Source organism: Musa acuminata, chromosome BXJ2-7 (genome assembly GCF_036884655.1).
Source record: "Musa acuminata AAA Group cultivar baxijiao chromosome BXJ2-7, Cavendish_Baxijiao_AAA, whole genome shotgun sequence".
Taxonomy (NCBI): domain Eukaryota; kingdom Viridiplantae; phylum Streptophyta; class Magnoliopsida; order Zingiberales; family Musaceae; genus Musa; species Musa acuminata.
The window spans coordinates 2,216,878-2,241,463 of NC_088344.1; the positions used below are offsets into that span (position 1 = coordinate 2,216,878).

At 36.2% G+C, this 24,586-nt stretch overlaps 2 protein-coding genes across 5 annotated transcripts; both read left to right on the forward strand.

Annotated features, from left to right (window-relative positions):
• The first annotated feature begins 2,072 nt into the window (after positions 1-2,072).
• LOC103990811 (uncharacterized) lies at positions 2,073-17,422 on the forward strand. 4 transcript variants are annotated; one of them, XM_009410080.3, is made up of 11 exons: positions 2,073-2,475; positions 2,964-3,026; positions 3,783-3,853; positions 9,290-10,123; positions 10,742-10,832; positions 10,901-10,966; positions 11,061-11,909; positions 12,006-14,306; positions 14,395-14,467; positions 16,585-16,730; positions 16,869-17,422. In XM_009410080.3, exons 1-11 carry the CDS (start codon positions 2,400-2,402, stop codon positions 17,168-17,170), a joined length of 4,872 nt encoding a protein of 1,623 aa, XP_009408355.2. In that variant the 5' UTR covers positions 2,073-2,399; the 3' UTR covers positions 17,171-17,422. The 4 variants fall into 4 exon arrangements, with proteins under 4 accessions (XP_009408355.2, XP_009408356.2, XP_009408357.2 ...); XM_009410081.3 differs by having other exon boundaries at positions 16,872-17,422; XM_009410082.3 differs by having other exon boundaries at positions 16,881-17,422.
• A 1,078-nt stretch (positions 17,423-18,500) lies between these two features.
• LOC103990810 (la protein 1) lies at positions 18,501-24,496 on the forward strand. The gene is made up of 10 exons (XM_065115924.1): positions 18,501-18,588; positions 18,702-18,780; positions 18,877-19,029; positions 19,449-19,591; positions 20,688-20,836; positions 22,080-22,160; positions 22,254-22,662; positions 22,923-23,070; positions 24,041-24,101; positions 24,227-24,496. Exons 1-10 carry the CDS (start codon positions 18,538-18,540, stop codon positions 24,333-24,335), a joined length of 1,383 nt encoding a protein of 460 aa, XP_064971996.1. The 5' UTR covers positions 18,501-18,537; the 3' UTR covers positions 24,336-24,496.
• Positions 24,497-24,586: the final 90 nt, after the last annotated feature.

Here is a 24,586-nt window from a genome sequence, read left to right on the forward strand (position 1 = left end):
CCAAGGAGTTAGGATCTAATTATGACTCTTATAGTAAATTAAAAATAATTAGAATTCTTAAAATATTTATAAATACTTATCACTTTGTCATCATTCTTTCTCGACGAGTGAAAGGGTTATGTATAGCGTCTAGATGTTAGGGAGGGGAGAGGGGATGTTTATAGGACGAAGAAAGAGACGTTAAGCATATGACTTCCAACGACCACGATAGTTGAATCTTATTGATCAATACTAATAATAATAATAATAATTAAAATTATTTAATATTGAACTAATAATCTGTAACCAAAATGTATATCCAAACAATTCATTAACAATAACACATTATGATTTATTGGATCAAATCAATTAATTTTGAAAATTATAAAAAATCATAAATAGAAGAACATTAGAAAAATTACTATATGAAAATAGATTTTTTTTTGGTTTTCTTTCATGTTTCAATTTTAGTTCTTATTTGCATTCATCAACAAGAAGACACGTCGTGTAGGGAACAATGAGAATTATAAAAAAATAATCAGAGAACAGAGGATAGAAAATATTTGTTACAGTAGGGTGAGTCCATATTTTATAGGAAATACAGTTGATGCCAATCATCTTTAATGATGTATGATTATACATGCAATTCACATGTTATTTTGTGGAATCTAATATATTCTCCCATGAATTTGTATATTTTAACAAGCTTTTCAATTTGATGTACAGTATATATCGATCCGAGAGGATATCGATACGTGGACCATCCTTTATCGGATAGTACCTATGTTTTGACTGGTACTGATATGTATCGATCGATACCAAGATGTATCGACCGGTACCATCTAGAATTTCAACCATTAGGCATATCAATCGGTACGTTCTAATATGATAGGTAAAAATATTTTTAAAATTTTAGGATGTACTATTGGTATGCCGTAGCGTACCAATGGTATTTACCAACACATACCATATCGAGCTCAACTCGATACGTTCGGTATTCAAAACCTTACATTTTAGTACCATGATTGATCAATTTACCAACTCAATGGGACAAGTATAAACTCTCTAGAGTTGGACAAACTTACCTTAATTAGTGAAATTGAATGGTTGAGATGGTGTGTGTGTGACTAATTTCAGTTGCTTATTATTAACAATATGAATTAACGTTTGAGTGACAAATGGCTTAATCCAATACGTCTATATCAATTAAGATTTTTTTAATAATTATAGAACAGAAAAGATTTGAAGATTTACTTTTTATAAGTTTTATTTATTTTTATAATTTCATTGTATCAAAAATGTAAAAATGTTGAGCTTTGATGCCACTTTTATGGTTGGGATGGAGAGTACACAATTAAAACTAAAATAAAATATTTAAATCAATAAATAAAAAATATATTAAAAATTGATATAAAGATATAATATAATTCGACAAATCGTATGCATGAAGAATTATCCGTTACTGTATAAGAAAAATAAATACAAAGATATAATTTTGTAAAAAGTATTCTCTCCAAACACCAAATCCATGAACACATAACATATCTTTCTCTATCTTATCCCTCTTCACTAAAATCTTAAAAGAACAAATCTTAATTCTCGGACTCTTCGTATTTGAATCCCTAATATAAATCATAATATCTTAAGGAGTTTGAATCTAATTAGAATTTAAAAATAATTAGGATTCCTAAAATACTTATAAATCCTAAAAGAAAATAGTTAGGATTCAAAAAAGAGAAAGAAGATAAAGAAATTAAGATAAAAACAAATAAAAACGAGGATGAGAGATTATTTGGAACAAAGAATAAAAAAAAAATAGTCTACATATGATGTCTATAATTATTCTTACTTACATAATTTTATAAAAGATTACAAAATTAAAAAATACTAATTAAAATGAGTTTTGATTTTTTAATTGAGTTATTAAAGCACAAGGCTCGGAAACACAATTATCCCATAAAATTTCCGGTTCAACTCCGGTTCGATTATCTAATCACGGTTCAATGCCGGTTCGATTGTCTCACTTTATTTTTATTAATTAGAAAAAAAAGGGAAAAAGAGTCGCCAGGGATCCCAAAATTATAATATGGTTTTCCCTTCGATCTCCATCTCTTTCGCAGCTCTCGCTCGCTCTTTGCCTCTCTCTCTCTCTCGACGATCATTCACTCCCTTGCGCTCATCTGATCACCTGCCCGAACCCTTTTCCTCTCTCGATCTCAATCCGCTCTCCTGCAAACCCTAACCCTAATCCCCCTCCCCGAGTCGTCCCAGGCCCCATCCGTCTCGCCCTTTCCTCGCCCTCCAAATCCCCCATTTCGCCCTCGATTCCCTCGGATTCTTCGGCTTTGTCGCCCCGGAAACCGTAATTCGGTCTCCGCGGCCCCCGATCTGTGCGTCCCGCGTGAACTGGTGCGGTGCGGATGGCTGGCGGCAACTTGGATCTGCCGGAGGACCTCCTCCCCTCGAGGCTGGTGGGCGAGGCTTGGGCCGGGAAAGGTGGTACCTTGATGTTTCGTTTGCTTGTTTGGTTTTTCTGGGATTCTTATTTGGTCATTAGACGGATGGATCTTGGAGGCGGCTTTTAGGGTTTTTCTTTCTTCTTGTCAGATCTCGTGTCTTTTTGATTTCATCATTAGCTATAAGCTTTTCGTGATCAAATTGGTCGAAGAGTTAATTATTGTTGCTAAAAATATTCTTAAGAAAACAAGGAAAGAAACATCTGCTTGCAGGAGTAAGCAGTTATGCAAAATCTTAAACGATTATGGTTTATTTTGACTTTTCTAGGACCTGATGAATCCGTACTATGCTGTTAACTGCTTTTAGTAACAACAATGGGTTTGATGTTAGAGATGTTATCTCCAACTGTTTGCAGTTGGAGTTACCTTTTCTTCGTGTTTTTTATTTTCTTGGTTAATCTGAATCATTCAGTAGTTTTTGTTAAGAAAAGGATCTATGTATATTGAATGGATTTTTTCTCTTATCAGATACTCTTGCTGGTGGAAATGGCAAGGAAAAGAATCCTATTGGGTTCCTTGACGAAGGAAAAGGTAAATTTATGTCTGTCTTTTAACAGTGAGTTTGGTACTGGAGTATCTCTGTATGCTTTAGCATCTTGGTGTTTTGTGCTGCTAATGGTGGATGCTCTATCCTCCCAATTATTGTAATTATCATCAATCTGGTCTTGTCATGGCGAAAGAGCAACTTCCCGTTTGGAGAGTACTTGGTTTCCTGCCTGCACACTATAGAGTTTGCTATAAGAATTACTCGAATTTGTCTGATTGGGCAGAACTCATTTAAGTTCATTATAATTAGGATCTTGTCAATTATTCTTATGAGGTGAAGGTTGTGTTTTTCCATGCATTATTTGTCATTTATCTTGAGAGTACGGGAGTTTTTGCCAAATTTTAGCATTGACTATGCTATTATGGCCTTTATTGCCTGTTTTCTTTACTTGTCTGATGTTATAGGATACAAAGTTCCATGATTATCTGTACGAGCTGCCACAAGAAATTAGGAGTCCTTTCTGTTTGCAAGTTGGCTCTGCAGCCTTTTTCATGTAAATTGCTAGATAGTGTGGATTATAAGGTTGCAATGTGCTTTGTTACTGGAATTCTAAGCTTCTGTTGTTCTTATGCTTTCCTTTTCTGAAAAAAGTGATTACAATTTTATTTCCATCATATACTATTACTTCTTATGGCCACCTTCCTCCCCATACAAGGATCAAAATTTTAGTATGAAATTCTGTTTTTGTGCACCAATTTGTTGATATAATTATAATGACTTATATATGTTGCATTGTGTAGATCAAGCGACTTCTGAAAATAATATACCTTTGTCTCCTCAATGGCTTTATGCAAAACCTGGTGACAGCAAGGTTGGTATTTCTACTGTGTTGGTTGTATTAACTTTCCATTTTTCCTATATAATGCTCATTTATTGTCTTATTCCATTTAAGCGATTGTCATGATTAGTTCTATCATATACTTTACCCTTATTTAATCATTTTCTTTGCTGGACTAGTGTTTGCTTTGTTCACTTTGTTTCCTTGTGGGATTTTTTAAGTTGATATAATGTAGGCTTGTTGTTTTCAGCAGAATTTGAACTTTATGATATACGGTCAGTTAAATGCCACAAAATTTACCTTGTGGTTTACTTTCAATCACTTGATTCCTTCTTTTTTGTTTATTTTTGTGTAGTAAAATTCAACGTTGCACACATTAGAGGATGTTAATGCTTAGGTGTATAATGTTCTTTACCCTTATATAATCATTTTTTTAGCTGGACTGATGTTTGCTTTGTTTCATTGTGGTATTTTGGAGTTGATGTAGCTTATGCTTGTTGTTTTCAGCAAGACAGCAACATTTGTACTTTATGATATACAGTTAGTTAAATACCGCAAAATTTTGCTTGTGGTTTATTCTCAATCACTTGATTGCTTCTTTTTGCTTATTTTTATGTAATAAAATTCAATGTCCCACATGTTTAAAAATGTTTCTGTTAATTGCAGCTTCATTCTCTTCTTCATACTTTTAAATATCATTTGAGTTTCCTTGGCATTTTAATGGAAACTTTTTTTTAATCTAGTGGGACTTGCTTTGGCATTTAATTCGTCTGTTACCTTACAATTATTATATAGTTTGTTATAGACCATGAGGATTAACTTGTGGACCTGTGAAGCCGATTTTAAGACATCATTGCCCAATTTCAGGTGATGTTGCTAGTTATGATACTTTCCTCGGATTTTAAAATCTGGTTTTTTATCATTCATAATATTACATGATTGAATTTCATATAAACATCAGATGATATGGCAAATGTGTATTTAATAGAAAATAAAATCTATAATTATCTTGCAATGAAGGTAAATGAATACATCTTAACTTGGGAAATTGATGCAAGTATGAGCAGAACAAATTTTTCTTAGAGAGCAAAGGATGAGACTTGGAATTATTTGGTAAGATTACAAGCTTGACTAATCTCTTAATTAGAGGGAGTGGATAACCATGACTATTGAGCCATAAAGAAAGTGATGGGCAAGGGAGTTAGAAGATTGTAGTAAAGAAGCTAGAGGTTAGAAGCCTCTTATTAATTAAATTTACTCTATTTTGATCTAATTGCCAATTCTGTAGAAGACTAACTAAACAATCATTTTAGATGCCTAATCTAGCACCATGTTATCAGAATTACTTTGATACCATGGTTTATCAAATTAAGTAATTGCTTTACCTTGTGAATTTTGGGTGAATGACTAAATATACTATTTTATATGACATATGGAAGATACCTTTTGCTAGTATATCGTTTTCCCTTTTTTGTTTGACATGCTCTATAACTATTTGACAAGATAATTTTTAGTCTATATATATATATATATATATATATATATATATATATATATATTAATCTTGGCCAACTATTTAGATGATCAATCAGTCTATGAAGTTGCAGACAGAGAAAATTTGTGTTTTTCGAAGATTAATTCTAGAATGTATGAAGGACTGCTACAATAGTATATGAACTAATCTGTTGTCTAATTCACTAACTTCCATAATGAACATATGCCTTGTCCATAATATTTATGGTGAGGCATTTAAGTCTATTATTATGGTTGCCTGTGAGTCTACATATATGAAGGGTGTTCCTGGTTTCCCAATCAACAACCAAGATAAAATTTGTCTTTTACTGAAAGGACATTGATCTTCATCACTTTTTGAAGATCCAAGTAGTCTAGGAAGTTTCCAATTTTTCCTTTAAGCATATCGGACTTTCAGCTTTGATGAATTATGTGATTGCTGTTTAAAGTCATGGTATACAGTACCGAATGGTACCGTTCGGTATGGGTGGTACGTACCGGTCTGATGGCATACCGGTATGCGGACCGTCCGGTATCGCTACAGTGCTACAGTATGAAGAAAATATATAAAATTATTCGGTACACCAGGGTGTACTGCTCGGTACACCGGTATCATACCGTACTGAGCCAATCTCGAAATATCGGTACAGTACGGTATTGCATACCTTAGTTTAGACATCTCCCTAGTTCTTCTGCTAAAGGGCTTTTTATAGAAAAATATTCAAATTGAGGATAATAGTTCTTTTATTTCTAGTGATATATTTCTTTCTCACCCTACTCTTGGACTGGATTGCCACCATCTGCATTGCTTCTGTTTCGTGTTTGGTTCACTCTCTTATATCAATATTGGTATCATGATTTTGGAGCTTTGACAATTGTCTGTTTGTTATGTTGCTATCCATTGGCAAATATGTATGAAGTTTTTCAGTATCATCAAAACCTGATATTTGTTAGTCGGTGTTTTTGGGAGATTCCTTTGATTAATTTGTTTATTACATATGCATAACTCCAAATCGATGCGGTCTCTGGTCCCCTTCTGTAGTTTGTTTTCACTTAAGTTGCTAGTGCTTCTTGTTATAATGTTTGAAATGTTTCTGTTTGCTATGGGGTTGATACCTTCAAATTGGGTAGTTGGTGTATGCTACGTGCTGTCCATGTTCGTGTTGGTGGCTTGCTGTAATAATAGGATACTTGTCCCTGCCTTTGACTAATACTCCTTGTTTGTTTGGTTTTTGGGTGATCTTATGTCATAAATACAATCATCAGGAACTGCCAATGGCTCTTAGAGGTCTATCAGCAATTCTGTATGCCATGGGGTACTCTTTAAGGGACTCCTTCAGTGAAACTTGTGACGGGTCATTCTTTGTCCTCGTTTCAATTGTCTTACAGTATATAAATTTTCTTACTGTCCATCTTTCGTATTCCATAAATGCTAAGTTATCCTACTATTTGGTGTACACTAGTTTGCCTGATTCCATATCTAGATTTCTTTGAGTTTTCTTATCATATTGACAAATTTCAGTGCTCGTGACCACCTAAATTCCCTTTTTAATAGTTACATGGTTTAGAAAAAAAATGATGACAAGCGGTCTCCAACCTAAAACTGTGCCTGAAAAAGCCATCCTATTAAGCCTTAACAAAGGTGTGTGCTGTTCTTGCTCATTAATGTTCTGATGCAGTGTGGCAAAAACAATACTGGCTAGAGGAAAATCAGTTGGTGGTTTAGTCCATTTTGCCTCCTGTGGTATAGCTTATGACGTAGGTATTTCCCTTTTTAATAGTTACATGGTTTAGAGAAAAAAATGAAGACAAGCGGTCTCCAACCTAAAACTGTGCCTGAAAAAACATCCTATTAAGCCTAAAAGGAGGTGTGTGCTACTCTTGCTCATTAATGTTCTGATGCAGTGTGGCAAAAACAATACTGGCCAAAGGAAAATCAGTTGGTGATTTAGTCCATTTTGCCTCCTGTGGTAGCTTATGACTTGGGTATTCCTATGTCTATGCTCTATGGTACTATATGTTGTGGTGGCTTTTTTGGGACTTGTATTATTAGCCTTGTAGAAAGGGTCCTCTTCGGCACTCAAGTGGTAATGACTGCATTTGAGAACATATTTGTATTTTTAATATGCAGTTGAAAAAAGAGGTTTGAGTAAATGTGTAGTTGTGGAATGTTTTAAGTGTTTGATAAACAATAGATGAAAATTATATTTTAAATATGCATTGATGTAAGTGTTGTTTGATAAAATTGTCTTCCAAAAGTCTATTGAATATTTTGTGATAAATCTATCATTCTAATATTTTTAATATTTATTTAAAAGTAAATATATATATATTTTTATTTAAATTAATAAGTAAACAAATAAAAATAAATAAATGAATGTATGTAATCTTAAAAAAATATTGTATGATCCAAATAAATAATATATAAAAAAGATAATCATATAAATAAATATAAGATATTTTTTAAAAATAAATAAATAAAATTTTGCTTTATAGAAAATATAAATCATATTGGTTTCTGACAGCATTTGAGCATTTTAAATACAACACTCAGACCATATGCCATTTGTAAAAAAATTACTCGATACTAATTCACATTTGTAATGTGCATTGGGCCCTCAATGTGGGCCCAATGCACATTTCAAATGTATTTCTAAACGTACCCAATGTTTTGGGTGGTGAATTTTTTTAAGAATTGTAGCAATACTTTTCATAGATTTCTTGGTCATGCTTAACATATCCTCTTTGTATGTCCAATCTGATGACTGATTGGTTTTGAAAATCTTTAACTACTTGGTAGCAGGAATTTTTTTAGGCGGGTAGCTTGATGCTATGTTCTGTTAGTAATAATTGTTCATACTATCATGGGGTTTTTTGACTAATAGGAATTTATCTATTTTTAGTTGAAAAAGTCTTTGATGTAAGGGTAATTATTGGCAGTCTTTACTGCTGTAGGAGATTTTAGTTTTTTATAGAACTATGAACTAAGCATGAGATGGCAAACTTCTGATGAAATATCCACAAAATGGAGTTAGAGAAACTTCTGATTTCCTGATTATGAGATAACCATTACACTGCATTTTCTTTGGGTGCTGTAACAGTTATTAAATTAAATATGGTTCCTTCTGTCCATGAAAGCTTGTTGATGGAATATTATTCATAAGCAGGAAAGAGACGTGTGAATAATCTTTTACCATGTTTCTTTGAATTAAAAGGGGACCATTATCCATGCAAATAATTATTCCATTTTACCATGTTTGTCAATGGACTTTGCTTGTGCTAGTGGATGTTAAGTTCTACTAATTGAGTTCTTTAAATATGTTGCCCAGTTTATAGTCGACTAGCATTTAAAGTTGGATATACTTGTCTTAAGAATAGTTAAGTGGTGATTGTGATAAGACAACTCACTCAATCTTTAATAACCTATGTACAATCTTAGAAGGCGCAATGCTCTTAAAAAATTAGTGATATTGCACTATGGTAACATAGTTACTTTCCAGTTGATGGTTGATTCCCATGTGGTTGCATCTTCTAATCATGTGCCATGTGATTATTCCAAAGCACATGTTGCTATCAACAAATTGCAAAATGTAACATAGTGCACCATGCATAATATTTATTATCTTTGTTTTGTTTGTGGATCACTCATGATTTTTCTGTAACCATGTCAATGACTTTATCTAGATTCTAACACGTGCATATGAATTGGAAAGGATTGTTGGATACTTAAGTGGCTTGTAGATGACCATTGTAACATGTCAATTATGGTTGTTCTAAACAATTTTACTTAGTAGTGTTTACCATATTTGATTACAACACCCTTGACTTGTAAATGTAACTCTTTGTAATAAAATGTCTCATGAATAGTGTTGGCATTCAATTTAATTAATGTTTGTAAATTCTCCAAATTTTGTTATATTTTCTAAGCATTCTGACCTTCGTGCATATTTGTGACAGGACACTAGGCCAACAAGTTTTGCACCATCTGTAACCTTGCCTGATTCTGTTCAGAAAGACATGTGGCCACAGGAGAAAAAAGAATGGAGAAGGAACGTCATTGATCTTGAAAGCAATCGCCGATGGCGTGAAGAGGAGAGGGAAACTAGCTTGCTCAGTAGGAGAGAACGTAAAAAGGAAGGGGATCGAGAAACTGAGTACCGTAAAAATGACCGTCATCCTGACAATATCTCTTTGAGAGAAGCTGCTGATTTGAAGACTTTATCTTCATCTGATAGGTTGCATGAAGTTCCTAATCGTAGTGCAGGAAATGAAAACCGCCGCGATAGCAAGTGGTCATCTAGGTGGGGTCCCGAGGACAAAGAGAAGGAACCTTGGACAGAAAGGAAAGTGGATGTTGAGAAAGAAGGTTCTCACTCTGAGAAGCAGTTTTTTCTTGCTAGCCTCCGTCCAGTATCTGGATCTGATTCTCGTGATAAATGGAGACCTCGCCATCGCCAGGAAATTCATTCTGGTGGCTCTGCAATGCTCCGTGCTGCTCCGGGATTTGGGGGCGTTGAGGTCCCCCCTGTGCCTTTTGCTTCTGGTAGGGGTAGATCGAAATCTGTTTCAGGATTACAATTTGGCAGGCCATCTGCTGCTGGCCCTATTGGTGCATGGCCAGTAAATAAAGCAAACTTTCAGTATCCTAGGGGAAAACTTCTTGATATCTATAGGAACCAAAAGATGCCAGTCGTTGATTTTACCTCTGAGAGCTTTGTGGAAGTTCCTCCAATAACAGTATCTAGCTCCATCACTCCTTTGGCATTTGTCACACCTGATGCAGAGGAAGAGGTAAACTGAATTGTTATCACCAACTACATCATTGTATTCCCTATTGGCATTTGCATCTAAGGATCAGCCCTCTGTATTGCGCATATAGGAGAGATTACATGAAAACTGACTTAGATACTCATGTAGTAAAAATTTATTTGTTTTATTTAGTGTGGAAGTAGTTTGATTTGGAACTTTGTGGAAATTGTTTGATCTTGGGAAGTAGAACTTAGGCATTCTTGCATGTTGGATGGTGATTTTGATACACATATATATTACTTGGATATGCTTATCTGTTGAGATCTGCCTGTTTTTGCATGCTGTAATTAATGATTTGAAGAAAGAAACTGTGAAGTGATGGCTTGTGAACTATGATCTAACAGTGGCAAACGTTGCATACTACAGTTACTGAAGTTATTCAGTGTCATGTAACTAACACTAGGAGCACAGAGCATGCCTGCATTGTCATGTCCTGCACAAGCATTAATTTTCTTTGGAAAATGTGCTCCATACAGATTTTATTTCCAATTGTTCTTCATGGTATTAGATATTAAATTGCATTGTTAATGTCTCTTTTCTTTTGTTGGAGATAATCTTTATGGTGGACTTATATATCATTTAAAAATGGTTGTCTAAAAGGTTGTTCTGAAAGATATTTGGAAGGGGGAAGTCACAAGCAGTGAAGTGAGCTTAAATCGGGAAAGGATGACAAGAGTTAATGAGGAGATAGGTGAGCAACTTGTCATAATACTGATTTAATCTGAATACAATTATTGATCTTGTATATCTTTTATGTAGATGATGGTGCCAATACACTAGTTGATAACAAACATAATAAAATGGAATCCATTGCCACTTTAAAAGGTTAATGAAATACTTGTTTTTTCATATTTTATTAGAAGCTCTATTTTAACTCTTCTTGTTCATTACTAAAAGTTGTGTTGATTTTTCATTTCAGAGCTGGAAAGTAAGGATAATATCAACCTTCTGATTAACTTAGTGGGTCCTGATGATCGGGCTCCAAAGGTTGCAGACCATGAAGTTATCCACGATAAACCAGTTTTAGGTGGTAATCTTACCAATTTTGAGATAAATCTTAGTGAGATAGAAGTGGCAAATGTTGATGACCAAACAAGTCACTTGGATATTCCGAAGAATATTAAATTAGGAGAGGGTTCAACTGTTTCTTTTGATGTTAATGCTAAGCTACCTGATGCATCATGTCCTTTATATGATGCTTCTTTTGTTGAGATCTCAAACACCAACAACCATGAAAATCACAAAATTGAAAAAAAGCTTTCAGAACAGGGTACCTTTCCTGAGGAGTTGAGTTTATTTTACCAGGATCCACAAGGAGATATACAAGGTCCATTTTTGGGTGTTGACATTATCTCATGGTTTGAACAAGGTTTCTTTAGTACAGATTTACCTGTGTGCTTATCAGATGCTCCTGAGGGCACACCATTTCGGCCACTTGGGGAAGTTATGCCTCACTTGAAGCTAGAGCAACATATTGTCCTGGATCTCCCTTCTGGTAACAAGTCCGAACCCTTGGACACTACAAGGGGCAACCTGGAGACTTGTGTTCCCTCTTCCCGTTTTAGCGATTCTTTTCCCACAAATGATCAGCAACGGTTGCTATCTTGGGATACTTTGGATCATCATGTAAAACACAATGTTGTTGAGAGTGAAGCTTCAGTAGATCCTAACAAAGCTTGGTTATCTTTTTCCAATTCAGAAACACCACTAGGTACAACTGGTCTTGAAGAAAAAATCTTCCATGATTTTACTGGTCAAGATACAGAAGGTTTGTCTAATTAAAACTGTTTGATTTTGTTTTGGTTTCCTTTTCCTAATGCCTATATTGAATTTATAGTTGCTGAGTAATTTTTTGTGTTTGCAGTTGTATTGTATAAGGGTAGGCCTGTGGGGGACATGGAGAAAGGGTCAGGAAAGCTTGTTAATGAGAACATTGCTCTATCAAGATCCACCAGTGGTAATCATTTTTTGATGACAGAAACAGGAAATAGTAGTTTTGCCAGTCATAACATTCCTAGAGATAATGACTTAAATTCTCTTGGATTGTTGTGGTCTGAGCTAGAAGGAACTCACCGGAAGCTTCCCCTTTCATCAACTGTTCCAGGCTCCACTGAGAATTTGATTGACAATCATGATTCTGCTCGAAATGCCTTTCTGTTTAGCCACAATCCAGAACAGTTCAATTCAATAAGTGACTTCCCCATCATGAATGAACCATGGGCCAACAATTATAGGAACAAGGGTTCAAACATAATTCATGATAACTTTGATGCAAATAACTTGTCACGGTTTGAAGCTGAGTCAAACCAATTTAGTTTAGAACGGCAACTGCTCTTACAACAATTGGAAAAGCAGCAACTTCAGCAGCAACGCTTATTGTCCCCTCAAAATGTTGAGTTCGCTGGAACATTATTGGATCAGGTGCGTGACCCAATGCAGCAGCATCACCTTGTTAATCAACAACCTAGGGAGGATCTAGAGAGGATCCTGAAATTTCAGTTTGAGCAGCAGAGGTATCTCGATCAGTTGAAGCAGCAGCATCAAATGCACCAGAGACACCAACAACTGCATGAGCATCAGATGCAATTACTGCATCGTCTTCAGCATCATGAACCACAACGACAGCAACAACTACAGAAGCAGATTCATCTTGAACATTTGCTGCATCGACAATTACTTGAACCTGGTTCTGGAGCATCAAACATCGATTCTCATGTGATGAATATGTATGACCAGGTTCTTCTCAGGCAGCGTCTCTTGAGTGAGTCCCAACAACAGTCTCATAACCTTTCACTGCATCATGACTCAGCATCCGAGCAATTTTTGGAAGCAAATTTTCTGCAGAACTTCCAACGTCAAAATCAAAATGATCTGTTGGATGTTCTATCTCATTCCAAGCGGGGACAGGTTCCTACTTTAGAACAAAAGTTTCTTTTAGAGCTTCAGCAGGAGCAGCTTCAAGCACGACAACTCTCAAGGCAGCTGTCTGGCATGGAAGAAGAGAGACATGTAGGGGGGGTTTGGTCTGTTGATGATTCTGGTCAGTTCATCAGAACTGCCCCTGGTCCACACCAGAATTATGCTGCCAGACTTAGCCAATTAGATCTTGTGCAGGCGCAGGCACTCTCATCACTTGAGCAGCCCAGCCATCTTCAGCAGAATTTTTTGTCACATGAGAGAATGCCGCATGATCCTTATGAACGAAGACCACATCCTCTTGATAGGTCAATGCATATGCATGTAGGTGCTCCTGCTCCAAACTTGGATCTTGTAAATGCTGTAGCACGAGCTCAAGGGCTAGATGCTCAGGGACATCTTGATCAGCTGCATACTTTTAATCAGATAGGACAAATTCCTTCTAGTGTTCGTTCCCATCAGATTCGTATTTCTGAGGAGTTCACTGTTCCACACTTGGATGCAAGAGAGAGGCACTGGTCTGAGGCAAGTAGGCAGCGATCATCTGACTTGATGGAATCCCATCTGAAGCAGTTGCAAATAGAAGCAGCAAAGCAAAGAAGCACCAATCTGAGCCTTCCTGGTGAGAACCTAAATGCATGGGCCTCATCTCTTGGAAATGATGGAAGCTCAGAACATGGATTGAGAGACTTGCTTTTTCATGAAAATTTTCAATCTCAACAGCCAACAGGATTGGCAGTTGGTACTCCTACATCATCCTATGAGCTGAGGGATTCTTGGATCTATTCCCGTCCTAGTTCAGAAAATCCCTTTAATCTTAGCTCAGAGAGAGGAGGTTTGAGTAGTTCTTTTTCAGAGAGTTCATTTTTTGCTGATGTAGGACAGCCGACAAAGGAGCAACTCTCAAACAAAAATATGGAAGATGATGCTAGTAACTTTGAAAGCAGCAGATCAACTTTGAGATCTGGTTCTGCAAGATCATTTGAACAGAAACAATTCCCGGCAGATATAGATATAATTGAAAAAGAAAAGTTTGTGAATTCTATTGGTGGTGGTTCTTCATTAAAAAGATTAGATATCTCCAACCTGATGGAGGGGGCGAGAGGGAAGTCACTGGGTCCAAGAGGTAGTTCTGGGACTCGATTAGCTATGGACATGCAGGAGAGTGGGGTTAAGCAAGCAGCAGGTGGAGGTCATGAAGTGGTTAACATTGACAAATCTTTTAGGCATGATTCATCTGGAAAGGCTGGTAATTTGATCAAAACAATTTTCCTCTTTCTGAGTTGACTGCTTGTATTCTTTGGTGATTCATATAACTATTGTCTGAATTCCTGCAGGGGGAGGTTTAACCTTTTTTAATTATGAAATGACACTTGATAGTGTTCATCCTGAAGAGATTGGTAGCAACATGTAAGAAATTCTCTGCTACTATCCAATTTATTAAAATGTATGACTACTGAGATGAACGGCTTTCTTTTCTATGAAGTAATTAGAATTTTATGTTGGATTTATTTTTCTGTTTAACTAAGTGCCTCGTATTTGATTTCTTTTTTAATTAACCATTTATCATCAAAATATTCTTCATCTGGACATGGAGTAATTTATAATTGATTGTCAGTGTGCCTGAATTTGTTTTAAATTTCAATGGCTTGTTTATCATTTCTAGTAATCTATGCTAATTTATGTGTGTGCATATGCATGCACACACGTGGACTACAGTAACCTACTGTTCTTGGTCTTGTCAAAGAGTGATGCTGCCAGTTTGAGCTTGCCGTTCGGTGATTCAGACCTTCTGAAAAAGTTCTGTTACTAGCATATTTACCTCAGCTTTGAGCAATTTATACTTGATTTCGAAGCTTGAGCATCGAGGATCGCATTTTCTGTAGGAACTGATTTTAGATCTGGAGGCCCAAAACTAATTTTGGATTGGTAGGATTGATGCCTCAATCCTGCCAAGATTCTAATACCTGTATCTTTTTGTGTGTTATGCATGTACATGTATGTGTATGAATAAACGAAGACACATATACTTGTGCTCATACATATGGATACAAGTGTATGTATGTAGACATAATATTGATGCTACTAAATGAAACCAGTCTAGCACTGTCCTTGGACTGATCTTCTACAGGTTAGCTTCATGGCTTATCTTCTTAGTTCTTGTTGTCTTATAAGCGAACCTCTTATGGCTTGGCTTCTTCTCTTCCTCCTCTAGAAATGATTTGGCCTGCATTATATCAGAAGTAAGGATTTATTGCTTGGTTTTCTCTTTTGGGTTCGCTTGAGCTTGTTTATTTCCTTTCTTTTCATTTAATGGAACGAGGATGGCACTATCTATAAGCTGACCTCTAATGCTTTTACAATTTTTGTTCGAGCTTGGACTTGTTTATTACATTTCCTTCTGAGGTGATATCTTCATAAGTCAACCCTTGTGGTTTGGCTTCTTCAGGCTGACTTAGACCTATTTATGTGTTCTTCTTTCAAAACTAATCGAGTTTGCAGCAATGCACGAGTTGCACTACTTCTCAGCGCTAGATTTGCTTCTTAATCACTTCTACCTTTTCTCTCGACCATAGCTACATTTTCATATACATTTTTGTTTGATCGACCAGTGTCATTCAAGTATGGTGATTTCCCCTACGTACCAGTTTCAATTAGATTTGACTAAGTTCTAGTGCATCTTCGAAAATGTCTGAAGTTAACATGGCATTTGGCATTCTTATAATCATATGTGCTGCTGTGCAATCATATATCTTTATGGGTGTATCATGGGCATGTTAAGGTGCTTGGTGTTAGTACCTTGTTGGCATGGCTGCATGGTTATAGCTTTCAGGGGTTGGCATGGCTAGCACAAAAGTTCTACAGTTAAAGCAGAAATTAATCCGTTGCTTCAAGTGAAGAACAGAATTTATGTAGTCGACATGTTATTTTTGTCTTCATCAAGTATAGTTTGGATAGTGTCCGAGTACATAATTTTTTATTTCATTATTTTTGTTAAAGTCTGGTTACTTTTGGTGGCTATGTAATTGGTTATTTGATTTCTCAATATTTAGCAATATTTCTTACCTATAAAATTTTTTAGAAGTTTATGAAAGTGTTTTTAAAATCTACTTAAAACAAAATTATTCTTCAAATTGATTTTGGTGATGTTATCCACAATGTGATTAAGTATTTACCGTTGGTGATAGTGTATTTACTGTTTATTAGATTAATGTGTAATGATTTGCCACAAAATCATGTTCTTTTTTTATTAATTGAATACATGATCACCTGTAACTTAAATTGTATCACTTCCATGAGATTCTTTTTCTTATATTACTTTTTTTTAAATTTTTGCTAAAATGATGGTTTGATGATCTCATTTTCCCTTCTATTATTGATGCATGACCATGTTTAGAGCCTTGCTTGTCCTTGGTTATCCTTTTTTTGTAGTATATGTCGTGAATTTTTGTGCAGATTGTTAAATTTACACTGTTTTTTTGCTCTCTCAATTTTGTTTAAGCTCTGCTCTTTATCATTTTTTGCAGTTCTGGTGATGTTTTGAAAGGAACCAATAGTTCGTTCTTAGAACATACCCATGATCCTCATTCTACATCATCCGCAGAACTGCCAGACATGATAGCTTCTCAACCACCAAAGGGAAAGAAACCTACTACTTTTGGGTCGTCTGAGGGTATGCTGTTCTTTCTTCCCCTTTTTTACCTTTTACCTTTTTCACATTGTCTTCAGATTATGGTTTTTGTCTGAAGACTAGTTCTTGTTTGCTGTAGATTGATTGACTTTTAATTATTTATATTTTTTTTAAAAAAAGAAGACTCTGCAGGTAATCCTGCATCCCAATCTACAGAGACATCAATCTCCAACAAGAAAGACTCCAGATTTCGTCGAACTTCTTCGGGCAGCGATGCTGATGTTATGGAACTTTCATTCAGTGACATGCTGAAGAGCACCAAAAAGCCGATGCCTGAACCTGAGAACCCAGAAGTAGGTTCACTCGGCAAGGCTGCCAAAAAGAAGGGAAAAAAAGGCAGGCAGATCGATCCATCCCTTCTCGGTTTCAAAGTCCATAGCAACCGCATCTTGATGGGTGAGATCCAGCGACCAGACGATTGAGGATTGCACCTCTACCGTCGGCAAAATGCTTATCGCTTTTCCATCCGAAGGATGTACAGATCCTCATCTAATTCTTTTCTTTTTTCTTGAATTAATTTTTGTAGTCCTGTCCTCAACAGATGCGTTGTAAAGCAGGGGGTTTCGGATGTTCAGATTTGAAATCTAGTAGAGTCCTCCCTTTATGTGAATACGTGGGGTGTTGGAATAAACATATGTACAGCTCAGTGAAAGCAATTAGTTATTTCCCCCGCCCCCCTCCTTTCCAGCCATGAATAACTTTTTGACTGGCTCTCTCTGCTTCCAAGTCCATTTCGCTTATTCTGAACAATTGTGTTGATATCTCATCCTTACACTTGATATACAGTTTGTTTCGTAGATGAATCAAATCTTGGTCATCGATTTGTGATCCGGCTCATGATCTTTTTTGCTTGCCAGGGGTCTCGAGGCACGCTTCTTCTTGCAAGTGGTCAAAGAGAAGGGTGCTTTGATAACCTTGGGACATCCTCGGAGAGCATCACCTGCTACTATTACGACCTTGTAAAAGGGAATTGGGGTTGAAACCTCTTTTTTTGTTGATTGGATTTAACATATTACTTTTGGTTATTAATTGAAGGAAGCAATCGACTTTTTTTTTTTTCTCTTTTTGGCCAACTAACACGACATGCGAAGCCTAATTAATCCATGACAAGATGACATTTAATCTTTACAAGATTAAATATTATAAAAAAAATCTCTAGATATATATATTCTAATTATGAATGGACTAAACTTATTGAACATTAGATACGATACTGCAAATGGTGAGATCCAGATATTCTAACCATCTTTTAATCATTCTTAATGCCATTAAGAAAAAATTGTCTAGTTCTCGAGATGAAGAACATTTGATGAGTTCTTGATGGACAAACGTTAATCCCAAAGCACACCAAATGCAAATGACGCGATGATTATTAGCATCGACATCAAGAACAGATTTGCTCTCATTAATTTCATCATGTCATATTAATGACTAAAATTATCCATTTAATAACATTCATTTCCATCGTGTCAAGCGTTAACATTAAACAAAAAGGGTCCCTTAAAAATCTATATATTATTCTTCCTTAAAACATAATAAATCCCTGACGGAGTCTCGCCTTCCTCACTGCCTAAACGGTTTCCGTTATCGACTCCCCAAGTTACCGCAGCACGTCCGTCTCCGACGTGGAACGCACGTGAGTAAATGCGACCACCCGAACTGGTCGTCACGTGAAGGGGAAGAAACCTTCAAAACCCTCTCGAAACCCTAACGGCCCTATCCCCCTCTCCACCTCTTCGGCCCCCCCCCCCCCCCCCCCCTCTCCCCACTCCTCCCCTTACGTGCGGCAATGGCGGCGACCCCCTTGGACGAGGCCAAGGCGAAGAACGTCCTCCGCCAGGTGATTTGGCCTTCGAATCCCTTTCTTCTCCCCTTCCCCTCCCTTTCTCGCGCCTCTTCCCCGATCTATCCCCCCAAATTTTGATTTTTCCTGCAATTCTTTGGCTTCTTTAGGTGGAGTTCTACTTCAGCGATAGCAACCTCCCCCGCGACAATTTCCTAAAGAAGACCGTCCAGGACAGCGAGGATGGATGTATCTTTGTCTGAGAATTATCGTTGTTCGATTTTCTTCGTATTTATTTTCCTGTATGTTTGTTGCCATTGTTGTTGGTCTTGACTGCGGAACTAGTGGTGAGCTTGGCGTTGCTGTGTTCGTTTACTCGGATGAAAAATCACCTGGGCTTGAGTGCAGCCATGAAGCCGGAGGAGATCCCGGAGGAGACTGTGTTGTCGGTGGCTGATGTCTTGAGGAGTTCGCCTTCTCTTCGAGTCTCAGAAGATGGTAAATTTCTATCCATCAGGTTGTGTTGCTTGGCAGATGAATTATTAGGAATCTCAGTCCAACTTATCGGTCGATGCCTTTGCAGACTTTATTAGTTGATCGAATTTCCTTGTGGCTCTTGCATTGTTGAATATGAGTATGCTTGCTTGCGCTTCAAGCTTTAGTTTTCTCTTGGAGAAGTCTTTGTCAAGTATACGCTTTACAAAGCTTTTCTCCCATGTAGATATTCTGTTCCATATGTTACTTTTTTTTTTAAATCCTGGCCTTCTATTTTGCCTTAGTATACCATTTATGGTTTTACAGTTGACATTCATGGAATTTGTGGTTAATTCTATAATCGGATTACTTCTCCTCTGGTTTTGATCTTGAGTTGCTTTCTGAATATGCCCTTTTTACAGTGTTTACTTAATTTTATGCAGGGAAGAGAGTCGGTAGGAGTACTGAAATGATGAAGCCAGAAGAAGTTATTGAGCAAGTTGATTCAAGGACTATTGCTGTCACACCTTTGCCTTATGATGTTAAGTCAGAAGTTGTTGAGTCTTTTTTTGCTCTTCATGGAAAGGTATTTTCTACTTTGATCACCATTGTTTTTTCTGTAGGTATGGTCATTTTATCGAACTAGTTGGTTGCTGTAGTACAATGAACTTGATATTACATATTCACTTCAGGGTGATGCCAGAATATATATGTATGTGTATATGTGTGTATGTATGTGTGTGTGTCTATATATATATATATATATATATATATATGGAATTATTATTTTTATGTTTGTGTATTTTAAGATAAGTAATATATAATTTTATTTGCTTGTATCTTGTCAGTGTTTTTTTTTTTTTACTTTTACCAATATTTAAATTTAGTTAATCAAAATATTTTTGATGCTTCTTTAAAGAGAGTTATAATTATGGCCCATGTTTTGGAGTCTGGGTATTTCTTCCAATAACTTGTTTGCATTAATTTTGAAATGGAGACAGAACTGGACCACCAGTCTCTTGCCATTATGGAACTACCTCATCAGATCATTTATGCATTTGAGCATTTTGTATTTTTTAATGCGAATTTACTTCATACATACAGTGCCACTGCTGTTTCATGTCTTAATTATTTGTCCCAACCATGACGATTTTTCTTGTCCACCTTTTGAGCACATCAGTTAGGATAAATTGGTGTTTACTGGTACTAGCCAAAGTCAGTCACTATAGGCCTTCAATCCTCTACTTAAAGGAAATTTTCTATCTCCAACTGAGTTATTTGAGCATTAGCCTTTTGTTTCTTTTTAGGGAATTCAATTTTGTTTTTAAAATAGAGTTTGAGTTAAAATATCTAAGCTTCTACATCCGTCATGATGTTTATACTTATTGACAAGGATTACCGATATGAACCCTTGTTGTGATGAATTATGGAAGAGCTGAAGCAGCCGAGAGACCACATTTGTTATATTGGGGAAAAAAGTTAAATATGATTATGGAGATCATCCATGTTTATTGCACTCTATTCCATAAAAAGCATTTTAAACTTTTTTATTCTCTGTATACTTAATATTGAATCAAAGGCAAGGCAGTTCTTGCATTTATAATATGTTAATTTGTATCCCGTGGGAAAATTTCTGATTGATATCACTTTCTTGTAAAAATTGCTTTTCCATGAATTCACAGGTAAATAGTGTGAGGCTACCTCGTCATGTTTCTGACAAAAGACACTTTTGTGGCACTGCTTTGATTGAATTTTCGGAAGAAGCTGACGCAACAAAACTTTTAGAGGAGAAGTTGGTTTTTGCTGGAGCAGAGCTAGAAATAAAGCCAAAGTAAGCTTTCTGGATTCTATCATCTGAAAATTTGTAGTGTTTAATTTGATTTTTTAGTGTTTTATGGTGCATACTTTTTGTGTAGCCAAATACATTTGATCACAAAAAAATGCATAAACAATCTATTAGCGATTACAGGAAGATGGATATAATAATTTATAAATTATTCAATGACCATTTTATAAATAACTTAGCTTTGGATATATATATAACAATGGCAGGCTTAAATGCTTAGTAATCGTAGATTGATTTGTAAAATTAAAATAATCGAGATAGAAGAAATTTTAAAATGGATGAAACTAGATAAGATCGTTAGATTTTGATGATATTCTTATTGAGGTTTGTAAGGTTTTAGGGGATCGAGATATATTTTTGTTGATTAGTTTATTTGATAAAAATAAAAATTAGAAAGATGTTTGATGAATGAATTGTGTTTCTATACCAATTTATAAGAATTAAGTAAAATATCCAAACCTCCTCAAGATATAGAGGAATTGAAATGTGTCACATTAGTAAAACGTGTTACATTATTAAACCTTGGAAAATTAGGATTGAAGGTAGAATGAGATATGAAATTAGTTCTTTTGGGAATCATTTTTGTTTTTTTGTTTGGTGGATCAACAAAAAAATTTATTTATTTATTAAGGTAATTAATGGAAAATTATAGAAAAAAAAGAAAAAAAATGCATATGGTTTTTATTAAGGAATTCAATACAGATAAGCTTGGTACAGTTTGATCTACATATTTCAGATTGACAGGGGACCAGACCATTGTAAATCAGGCGTTTCAAGCCCTACATCAGATACCAGGCTCACCATCTGGTATGGGTCTGATAATGGGTCTGGATTGTGCGTTATGCCAGGTCCAACCTTTTCAACCATAAAAATAAAAAAAATTCTTACACCTAGTCTATGGCTTGTGCATTCTCTCTACGCCTTTGTGCCCAGGTTTGCTGCCGCCCACGTTTGTGTCCTCCATTGCCAGGCCCTACTGATTGGTACTCTCCTGATCATCTTCCCCTGTTTCGGCACTCCCCCCTCTTTCTCCGTCACTGCTTCCCTTCCTCCTCTTTCTCCGCTGCCTCCCCTCCTCTTCCTATGCCTCGTCTCCTCCTCCGTCTTTCAGTTTGCTCCTTAGTTTAATTTTTTCCTAGAAATAATTCAGATACTGCATGTGAAGTTGGTTAACTCTAGCTATGATACAATATAATACATTAACTGCTATTTTTTAATTTAAATGTAGGAAGGATTTTGATTCTAAAAGGGAGAGGATGTGGAAGGATGCTGAGAAATCTCGCTTTAACAGAAATGCTTCAAATGGAAGGTTCTGTCGATTGACTTGTACTTTGTGACCTCTCGATATCCATTTATACATACATTTTAGTCTCACTACCATTTTGGTTGTGGCCTATGATAGCTATCCGAAAGGTGTAATTGTTGCATTCAAGTTGAAGAAAAAGCAAGAGGATAAATGTGTGGAACAGAATGGTGCGGACAAGGTTAATGATGATGCAGGATTCTGCAAAGCGGAACAGGGTCTGAACACAGCAAGTGAAGAAAGTGAACAATTAGCAGTGGCTGTGGGCGAGTCAACAGATGGTGTTGACAAGGAAAATGAAACTAAGGCCGCTGAAGATGTCCCAAAGGAAAGAGAAGAGGAGGTTACTGATGATGTTGCTGAAGATAGAGAAAACAAGGATGACAAAGGTCCATCAACTGACAGTGTGGAGGTGAAGAACCCTGTGCCTGATAATGAGAGTGACAATGACAGTATTGTTACCAGAGAGGATCTTAAACAGATATTCCAGAAATTTGGTGCTGTTAAGGTATTTTGTAGTGTAAACCATAATGTTCCTCCGTATTTCAAACTTTCTTTTCACCTTTTTTTAATATATTACCAATGATGTAACTTCAATGGACCCTGCATTTTGATTTTTCCTGAAATTATTTTTGTTAACATGCTCCCTGTATCTGCTGTTTTTTATGTGGAAAAGAAGGCCAGAAGATATAGGAACCTAATGCAGTATTCTAAGATCTCTTGTTTCTGTCTTAATTGCTGATTGATTTTTATTTTACTTTTTTGAAGTATGTTGACTACAGAATGGGGGAGGAATCTGGATACATCCGTTTTGACGATCCTGATGCAGCTACAAAATCTCGTGCGATGGCAGTGCTTGTTGATGACGGTGGCTTGACCGTGAAGAATTACATAGTCACCTTGGAAGCCTTGACTGGTAATTGACCAAGTTATACTACCTTCAAAATTGTCATTAACACTTTCATGTTGATGTTACCATTGTTTTTAGTTGAGCATGTGGATTATTTTTTATACCAGGTTTAGGTCATTAAATATGTTCAACTTTCTCCTAAGATATTTTTTGGGGCTTGTGCTCCTTTGACTGCACAATTAATTTGTCTTCTTTTTTCAGCGTTTTTTTGGCTTCCTATGAGAAGGATAGTCCATCTTTCCCGCTAAGACTGCCCAGCTAGCCAAATGTCGGAGGGTTGCTTGCTAGTTGCAGAAGTGCAAATTGCAAACTGATTAGATTGATGTTTGACAATCTTCTAATATGCAAACTAGCTTTTCAGGTTCCAAAAGAACCTCTACCCAAATTTCATTAGGGATAAAGCATACACTTTTGATTGACCAGTCATCGTAAATTTGTCAAATCTCAAATTTATTTTAGAAGGCTATTACATGGATGCCGTAACTTATTTTAACTATAAAGTAAGATTATCCTACTGAACTATTAGCTTTCTTTTTAATTTCAAATCATCTCTTCTTGGTTTCGAACTTGGCAGTCATCTTAGACAGGTGAGTGCCCTCTTAAATTGTACTTCAAACTCACGCCTTCTAATTTTAACTTCACATATATAGTGAGGTTACAGAAACTTCTGTTAGTTCTTTAGCTTGGCTTCTTCATGTCAAAGATCATACAAGATAGACATCGCGTAGTTAATGGATCATGCAGAATTTATATTTCTGCCTTTGTTGGATTATCTGGCATGTAGCTCAAGATAAATTTAATAATTTTTGTTATTTTGGTCTCTAGCAATGATGATTTTCAAGAGAAGCTTGTTATGTTTCTGATTTCTTTATGCAAATGACTCCTTATGCAATGCAAGATTGATAATGATCTAGTTGAATACACCTGAGAAAGCCTTATGTTCCACGTGGTACTAATTATCTAGTTGCTACTTTAGGTGAGTCGGAAAAGGAGTACTGGAACTTGCTTCGCAGCAATCAGGAGCGGCATAGAGGAAGGTAGTTTATCCCTCCACATCCTTTCTAATTTGTTCTTGTTCCACCCTGTTTGTTCTGAGTTGAATGCTCGGCATTTGAACCTCGCCTGGATGTGCATTATTAACTCATACAATTTTCTTTCGCAGAGGTGGTAAATACAACAGAGGTGGGAGAACGCACGGCAAGCGACCATGGCACACTGATTCAGCTGAGAGACAGCCTAGAAAATCTCACAAAGTTGAGGCCACTGCATGAATATTTACGGAATCACCAAGTTCGAGCTCATCTCTTATTGAACCGAGTAACGCATAATTATCTTGATAACGTTTGATGATATCATAAGTTAATACACTTTTGCTAGTTGTCATGAGTTCTAATGAGATTATCCTCCTCTATAAGCTAACTGGTTTACTGCATTGGTTGCATCTTGCTTGTGAAGTTTCTACCATGCTAACCTTCACAACCACATAAAACTTGGCTTGCTCAACTGCAGTGGATTGTGGCCA

Coding starts and splice junctions, on each gene's coding strand:
- LOC103990810 (XM_065115924.1), top strand. CDS start 18,538: ATGGCGGCGACCCCCTTGGACGAGGCCAAGGCGAAGAACGTCCTCCGC. Junction 18,781..18,876: donor CCAGGACAGCGAGGATGGAT/GTATCTTTGTCT, acceptor CTGCGGAACTAG/TGGTGAGCTTGGCGTTGCTG. Junction 19,592..20,687: donor TTTTTGCTCTTCATGGAAAG/GTATTTTCTACT, acceptor ATGAATTCACAG/GTAAATAGTGTGAGGCTACC.
- LOC103990811 (XM_009410080.3), top strand. CDS start 2,400: ATGGCTGGCGGCAACTTGGATCTGCCGGAGGACCTCCTCCCCTCGAGG. Junction 10,833..10,900: donor AAGAGTTAATGAGGAGATAG/GTGAGCAACTTG, acceptor TCTTTTATGTAG/ATGATGGTGCCAATACACTA. Junction 14,468..16,584: donor GAAGAGATTGGTAGCAACAT/GTAAGAAATTCT, acceptor CATTTTTTGCAG/TTCTGGTGATGTTTTGAAAG.